General features: G+C 39.5%; 1 protein-coding gene across 4 annotated transcripts in view; it reads right to left on the bottom strand.

The window, feature by feature from the left end:
* Window positions 1-1,810: 1,810 nt before the first annotated feature.
* Window positions 1,811-8,409, bottom strand: part of MSANTD2 (Myb/SANT DNA binding domain containing 2) — a 35,417-nt gene continuing 28,818 nt past the window's right edge. For 2 of the 4 annotated variants that reach the window (XM_017524006.2, XM_017524014.2), the window contains exons 3-4: window positions 7,939-7,999; window positions 1,811-3,343 (exon numbers count right to left, since the gene is read on the bottom strand). In XM_017524006.2, the coding sequence (XP_017379495.1) occupies window positions 2,491-3,343; window positions 7,939-7,999 (914 nt within the window). In that variant the 3' untranslated portion in view covers window positions 1,811-2,490. The remainder of the gene's footprint in view (window positions 3,344-7,938; window positions 8,000-8,409) is intronic. The other 2 variants (XM_017524024.2, XM_017524034.2) reach the window with 1 other exon arrangement.

Raw genomic sequence — 8,409 nt, 5'->3', positions numbered from 1 at the left:
AGTATCAGCAAGCTACTTTCTTGGTAAACTTCCATTTCCCAATGCTCATCGTTGTCCTTTCCCAGCCAACCATCCCAAGCCAAATGGTAAAAACATCTATTGGATTCAGCCTTTGCTATCTTCTCCATGCCACTCACAGTGGGTCTAGCAATGTCCCATTCTCACTAATGTTTGGTAGGTCTAAAACATTCTTATGAAATGTTACCCATTCGTATGAAATGTTCTGCCCCAGCTAAGCAACTAACAACAATGGGAAGATGCAGAAAAAAAAAATGCATAAAGCATGTTAGTTTTCGGACTGGTCAATGGCAAAGTTTTAGAGATGCCATGAATTCCTGGTAATAATACTTTTTCCTACAGCATTTAGCACTGAGTACTATGAGATTATTGCTACAAGATGGTCAAGAGTGCCTCAGCCTTTAGGATCAGAATTCTAAGTTCCAAATAAGAGCAAACTCAAGGAGGATTTCCTCAGGCCTCTGCCTATAGATGCTGCCCAGGGAGAACAGGTGCTACACTCAAAACACTCTCAAGATACTTATATTCTCCTTGAACTAGTAGTCATTTTCGGCAGCTCTCATCAGAAAACAACCAACTCCATAACCTCAGACTCAAATAAAAGAAATAAAAGCCATTTCATTGATTATAAGCTTTCTAGTTATTACAAAAATAAAGAAGTGTTAACCAACAGGCATCAGAATGAGAAAAATCACTGATTTGAGAACATTCAGGTTGCAGGAGAACATTTTTGGTTAATATGTAACTATATCTTCAGTAGTATAGCAAAACGGAAGAATGAGAGTTCTTACCTGGATTTGCAGCTCACTTAAAGTAGAGCACTTAAGAGATGCTGGGAAATCATTAAAGATAAATAACCAATTTCACAAGTTCCTGCCATGAGATCAGAGATCCTTGACTATGCTATTAGTAAGTGATTCTGAGCTCCGAGTACTAACCTGAAATCTCTGAAAGATCTAAACATGACAGTTACCTTCCCAATGGACTCATACCTGTCAATTCCCTCTCCTAAAAAAATACTTTTGGGCTGGCCCCAGTGGCTCACACCTGTAATCCCAGCACTTTGGGTGGGAGGATTGCTTAACGACAAGAGTTTGAGACCAGCTGAAACACAGGGGGAAACATAGCATGATTTATCATAGCATGATAAAATAAAATTTATTTATGGTTTTGGTAGAGATAAAACATACCAAACACAGGGGGAAACAAAACATGAGATATGTTTTGTCTCTATCAAAAACATAAATAAATAAAAAAAAAACATTGCTGGTGTGATGGCACTCGAGCCTGTAGTCTCAGCTGCTCAGGAGGCTTTGAGGCAAGAGGACCGCTTGAGCCCAGGAATTTGAGACTGCACTGAGCTACGACTGCACTGCTGCATTCCAGCCTGGGTGACAGAGCAAGACCCTGCCTCAAAAAAAGGATGTTTCTATTGGATCCTTCTATCCTTTTGAGAGACAGTAAGATTCCATCAATTTTCCAGCTGTACTCCTTGAGAGCTGCCCCTGAGTACTGAGTGTAAAAGATGAGGAATGACTCTTTTACAAATTCATGTACTTACGGTCAAAAGGATTATCCTAGTCACTTTTAAAAGAACTGCAGAGCGAGATGTCCAGTGACCTTTGGTACTCTGACAATAAATGATGACATTGGTCGGCAAGGTATAGAGAGTGAAAAGACGTGAAGATACCCTGCTCTGTTTGTTCTTTTCATTCTTAGCAGTAAAGTCAGAGCACAGCCCCCACTGCCAGTGCGGCCACACTCTGCTACAAAAAGCTCAACTAGTACGCCAAGAGGCCAGGAATTACTTTAATTTTTTTTTTTTAAAAAAAGGTTTAAATGGCAACACAACTGTAAAGTTGGTACATCACAGAAACAAAGGTCTTTGCAGGCAACACTGATTGGAAATAGCAAAACACTTGGTTGGTGAAAAAAATGAAACTAAACTATATACAATAGTAGCTAAGGGTGATATTGAAAAACAGTCTTTTTAACTGTGAATCAAGATTTAACTTGCCATTATCTATTGCTTATTTATTCAGGGTTGTAAATATTACTTATATAGAGACATAGAGATGTGTAAAAATGAAACATTGTGAAAAAAAATACAATTTTTCAATTTCATATGAAACTCAAAGTATAAGTTTTGTCCAATATGGAATGTACCTACATTTGTTTATATTAGGGCTCTAAAACCATTTAAAAATTGTTTTTCTGTTTTTAAAAAAGAAAACAGCTGACCCACCATGCAAGTTTGCTATATATCTTGCTTGCTCAAAATGAGCATTTGCAGGTGAGGTCTGTTTTTTTCTCTGGCCAAAGTCTACTATGATTCCTTAGAAGTTGTACTGGCCCAATCCAGGAAAGTTTCCATGAAGAGTCTGATGGCAGCATCTGGATGAGGGGTGGTCTGGGTAATGGGAAGTGAATAGAGAAGGAGCTAAGAGCCCAAATCCTTATGAAGGATGACATTCAGTTGTTAAATTTTAAGGGGTATCCAATGGCTTTTTCCAGGCACTCAACTAAAGAGCCAGCGGAAAGGAAATCCCTCTCTACTTCTACAAATTTGATATAGATGGATTTGGGGGAAACTCCGGGATCCACAATACAGTTCTGAGACAAAAACCCGTTAATACCAACCCAATCTTTGCTGAAGGTTTTGGTATTTGCTTGGAAATGTAAAAATAAGCACTGCTGCAGAGTCCTGACCTCAGCAATCCCGAGGTAGCAATATGTAATTCGGGTGGGTTCTATTTCCACCTGTAATGAGGCTTGTGGTGAAAGGGTTTCCAGGTCAACCCGGCCCTCTTTTCCTGGGTCCAGGGAACGTTGCTCCATGTGGGGTGAGAGGGGCCTCTCAATACATTCTTCATAGCCAATGGCATAAAGGCCTGGGCTTTTAGGAATACCTCCAGGCAATAAATATTGAACAACATTCCCACCGGTTGGTTTGGAGTGGGCAATGGGTATCCAGTCAATTTCCATGTGCAACTCCAAGCACCTAGCTTCACTAATAGTGATCTCTAAAAATTTGTAGTAAACATTTTTCCAGTTCATTTTCTGCACTCGGGTCATAATGATCCGTCCTTCAGGCTTCTCAGAATTGAAGTACTCCCGAAGTCGCTTGCCAAGGGGCACCTGGGAGCTGATCTCAGCATAATGGTAACGGATATCCTCTTTCCAACGGGTGTTATAACCAATCCCAAAAATGGCCAGTTTATTAGAAAGATGGAGCCTTGAAAAGTCTGTCCAGCTCTGAAAAAGTTCCCATTTCAACTGTACTGATTCCAAAATCTGTACAATATTCTGCATGATGTCTCTCTTCCTGGAAAGAGAAATAAAAGTCAAATTCCCCAAGTGTCTAGAACAGCAGTGTCCAATAGAACTTTCTGTGAAGGAAATGTTCTATATCTGCTGTCCAATATGGTGGCCACCAGAACTTAAAATGTAGCTAATGTGAGGTATTAAATTTTTAATTAGATTTAGTTTAAAATTACATTTAAATAGCCACATGTGACTAGTGGCTACTGTACTAGGCAGTGTAAGTCTAGATAATCATCATATTAAAATGAGAGAAATACACCCCTAGCAAGTTTCTAAGAATTAATGATAAACTGCTTTCCATGACTTCTATAGCCTCACTGTATCATGTTTAATCAGTATCAATACCTTAGACTCTAGCATTTCAGAAATCTACAGATCATAACATTTTAAAATGGCCATTATGTTTATCATGGCTTTCCGATCTAACTACCTACCAAAATAAGGTGAAAAATGCTGTATTTAGAAAAGTATCTGGTGTCACTTAAAATAATTAACAGCTTAACTTCTAACCTGGAAATTCAGAAAGTCCAATGTTTTTGGCCCATACATGTGTGCTGTGGGAAAATATGCAACTGATTATGACTAACGATCTTTTTTAAATGACATTTTCTATTTGTCTGAAATTTACTACTATTCCCAAAATTAAAAGAAGTCAGGTTAGCATATAATTAAGATCTGGGAATTCAGATGGAAAAGCCTCACATTAGGCTTAGATTTCAAGAGAGAAACATTCAAGATAATGAACTGAGACTGTTCTAGGAAACCCTTTATAAAGGGAAGCAAAAATATAGGAATTATTTCAATTTTGACTCATATACCTAACAGAATAAGACAAAAAATGCTGGAAATTTTTTTTTTATTTCACAGGCTGCTTAAATCATGTAATCTGTATATACATGAAACTATATAAAGTTTGTTTCTCCAGTATAGCAAAACTTTGATACTGGAAGATTGGTTTGTTAAATATCAACTTGATAACAAACTACTACACTCCACACCAACTACAGGTTTAACCTACGAAAACACTCAACTACCACACTTACATAAATCACACACAGGCAAGAAAGGAGGGTGTACATGCTGATTTGCTAACAGCTTTTTGAACGGAGGCTTTGGAAGCAGCAGAATCCTTGAGACTTTCCTGCTACATTCTCATGCCTTCTAGGGGAGGAGCTTTGGGAACATTCTGGGGAGGCTTCACATAGCCATTCTGAAGTCTGTCCTCTTGCTCTCCTTGACTTTCTTTGCAAGATGGCAAAAAATGAATATTTTGTTATCAGCTGCTTCTTGGAGCTAAGAGTAAGACTGCCCTGAATTTGCCCTCTATCCTTTAGTTTGTCTTGAAAGCTTTCAAGTATCAGAGTGCCTATCTAGATGAAATCACTGCATTCTCGGGGAATTTATTCCTCTTCTCAGAGGACACAAAAGCACTTGGTCAGTTTTATGATGTCTAATTGTGGTGCTTATGAGGCTAAGACACAGACCATATTTCTGCATGGGTTGATGCTTAAAAGGAAAATGATCTTTCATAGCTACCATCTTTCCCTGCCCTTCTTCGAAATGTTTTATTGATCTTACAGAGGGCTATGCTAAGGGCTGGGATGAAGGACAGAGATTTTTGTCTATTCTGTTCAATGAAGTGACCCAATGCCTGATATATAGTAGGCACCTGAGAAACATGTGTTGAATAAATGAGCAGCCTAGGGGATTAGCTAGGTTCAGCTAATCCTACCTATACCTACCTATAGAGAAAAGGAAATCCCATGCCCAAATCACGTAATTTTACTCAGCATTGTCATGGCACTAAATCATTAATGCTATAGTCAGAGCGTGCAAAGAACTGTCTTAAAGAAACTATTGCACTGGAAAATAAATGGCCTACCCAGACCCTGTTCAGAATCCCTCACTCTGAGGGCTGAAAGCTGCAGGACAGGCAGCACTAGCTGGAAATTTCTGCAGAACGTGTCTTTTTCCTGCCCTGCTGATCTGAGCCTGAAGCTGATTTGAGCTCAAGACTCATATCAGCGTTTCAAAGCTATGGAGCACAATGAGAGCTAGACCAAGTTATTTAAACAATTCCTGAGAACTGTCTGTTACATTTCCTGGTTTTTGAAGTTCCAATCACCAGAAAAATTTAAGTGGTTTGAGGTTGCTGACACCAAATCCATGAAATTTGAGTTCATTCCTAGTTATACCAACTGGGCCTTCCTTAAAGGTCCCGAATGTTTATTAGGAAGAGGTAAGGACATCTTAGTGAAAAACCAGTGACTTTTTTTGCAGAATAAGGGTTTGAAGGTACAGATTTGTAATCATTTTTTTTTTTTTTTTTTTTTGGGAGATAGGATCTTGCTCTGTCATCCAGGCTGGAATACATGGTTCACTGCAGCCTTGACCTACTGGACTCAAGTAATCCTCCCACCTCAGCCTTCTGAGGTAGCTAGGACTACCTTGTGCCTGTAGTATAGTGCATCTACTATACCCAGCTTTGTAAGATGGTGCTCTAGCTATGTCTAGCCCAAGCTGGTTTTGAATTCCTGGGCTCAAGCAATCCTCCTGTCTTGGCCTCTCAGGGTGCTGGGATGACAGGCATGAGCCACTGGTGGTGCTTGGTCTTGTAATAACTCACTTTTTTTTTCTTTTTTTTTTGAGACAGAGTCTTACTCTGTTACCCAGGCTGGAGTGCACTGGCACGATCTCAGCTCACTGAAACCTCTGCTTCCTGGATTCAAGCGATTCTTGTGCCTTGGCCTCCCGAGTAGCTAGGATTACAGGGTGTGTGTCATCACATCCAGCTAATTTTTGTGTTTTGTTTTGTTTTGTTTTTTGAGACAGAGTCTTGTTCTTGTTGCCCAGGCTGGAGAACAATGGCATGATCTCAGCTCACTGCAACCTCCACCTCCTGGGTTCAAGCAATTCTCCTGACTCAGCCTCCCAAGTAGATTACAGGTGCTCGCCACCATGCCCGGCTAATTTTTTATTTTTTTAGTAGAGACTGGGTTTCGTCATGTTGGCCAGGCTGGTCTTATTTACTCCTGACCTCATGATCTACCCGCTTCAGCCTCCCAAAGTGCTGGGATTAAAGGAGTGAGCCATCGTGCCTGGCTATAATAACTCATTTTTTACAACAATAATCAGTTTTGCTTCCTTTGTACACTTTGATGTCACACTCCTAAAAGATAACTACTTCCCAATGAGAAATGGCCTTAAACTTACTGATGTGGGTCATTAGCTTCTTTTTTGAGGAATGGAATAATGGGCACAATTTGGGGGAACAACTCCTCATCCCTGAACTCTTACCGTCTCCCCAGACATGGAATCAGATGACAATGGGAATTCTTTGATTCCAAAGAGAGACTCTGAAAAAGAAACAAGCATTTGCAAATGGGAAGTGGTGCTGGTGGCTTGCTGAATAAAAACAACTAATGTGGCCAGGTGTGGTGGCTCACACCTGTAACCCCAACACTTTGGGAGGCCGAAGCAGGCAGATTACTTGAGGTCAGGAGTTTGAGATCAACCTGGCCAACATGGGAAAACCCCGTCTCTACTAAAAATATGAAAATTAGCCAGGCACGGTGATATGCCTGTTGTCCCACCTACTTAGGCTGGAATTACAGGTGCTTGCAGCAAGCCAAGATTGCACCACTATGCTCCGGCCCGCGTGATAGAGTAAGACTCCATCTCAAAAAAACAAACAAAAAAAAACAACGAATGCTTTCTTGTTGTGTTGCCTGTTACCTATCACAGCCCTTTTCACCTCTTCTCTGCCATCTCTCAGACATCAAGATCATATATGTGGGATGAAGCACCCAAGAATAAGTGGGTGCTATCCATGCTCCAAGGGTAACAGGTGAAAAAAATGAATGGTGTTTCTTACTTTCTCCACAAATTTATCTGCCAATATATTCTCCTCAGTAATTACATTTAGTCAGGGACTCACTTAAAGCTATTAAAAAGAACCACAAATACAATGTCACTGGTAATTTCAGGAACTAGGATGTCCTTGCACAATAGATAATGCTAAACTTGGGGAAGATCAAGCTTCGTGGACCACTGTCCCTGGACCTTCTTAGTCTTTCCTCTAGCAATTGCTTTCTTTTCTAAATGTTTAATAGGCCATCTAAGAGCTTTCTTTTTGATTCCCAAAATGTAATACTTCAGGTGTCCCTCTGGTCTGCCTGATCATTTCACCTAACCCCAGATAAACTCAGGTTCCTGTGACTCATCTTTGCGCCTTAATTAAACATCCAGATGTCCACATCCACACACAGGCAAACACCATAAACATGCCTATTTTCATGTAACACATTTATTTCTTCTTCTTCTATACAAAATTCTCAACATTTTACATAACCACTGGAAGAGTTAAGCTAAGATGTAAAAGAATGTATAGACGTCACAGTTCTCGGAATTACCAGTGATGCTATGCTTGTAATGCTTTTTACTTTTAAGTCCTTGATTAAATCTAAAGAATGAATAGACATGCCTCCTTGGTGAATGGCTGGAACTTCCAAAACATGTCTAAATATTTTCTGATCCTCCCAATGGTCATTAAACTTAGGCAGACACACTTTCTGGAAAGGTGAAGCATCTACTTACTGTGCTTCTTCAGAAGACTCTTGTTTTATTTTTAATGTTCTCTTTGTGATAGGTATTTCATCTGAAAAGCAAAGATTTTGAAGCAAGTTATATTTTCCTAAGCAATGGCATGCACGTATGTAGATAGGTAGCTATGTTTACTGATTATTCCATATTTTCCAAGACCAGGCTTTTACTCTAGTGTCAAACACTGTCCTATGTCAGATGTATAAATGTAACTCTTATATAATGAGATGCATACATTTATATGCAAGGTCAGAAACCAGCTCTACAAGTACGAAATTCTTCAAGGTCACCAGTGGATTTCTAGCTAGGAGCTTAAAGCTTAATTTCACTGCAGACATGATTTTAAAAGGACAAGAATAAAAATAATTCTGTTCTATTTAGATTTTCTATGTAGGTTTTACAAAGCAATTATTCCCCCAATATCAGGATCAACATATTCTGCACACTGCTTTTTTCCTAAAGGTT

Source organism: Cebus imitator, unplaced genomic scaffold, assembly GCF_001604975.1.
Source record: "Cebus imitator isolate Cc_AM_T3 unplaced genomic scaffold, Cebus_imitator-1.0 Scaffold0, whole genome shotgun sequence".
Classification (NCBI taxonomy): domain Eukaryota; kingdom Metazoa; phylum Chordata; class Mammalia; order Primates; family Cebidae; genus Cebus; species Cebus imitator.
The sequence above is the reverse complement of the archived record's forward strand: the minus strand, read 5'-3'. Positions and strand labels throughout refer to the sequence as shown.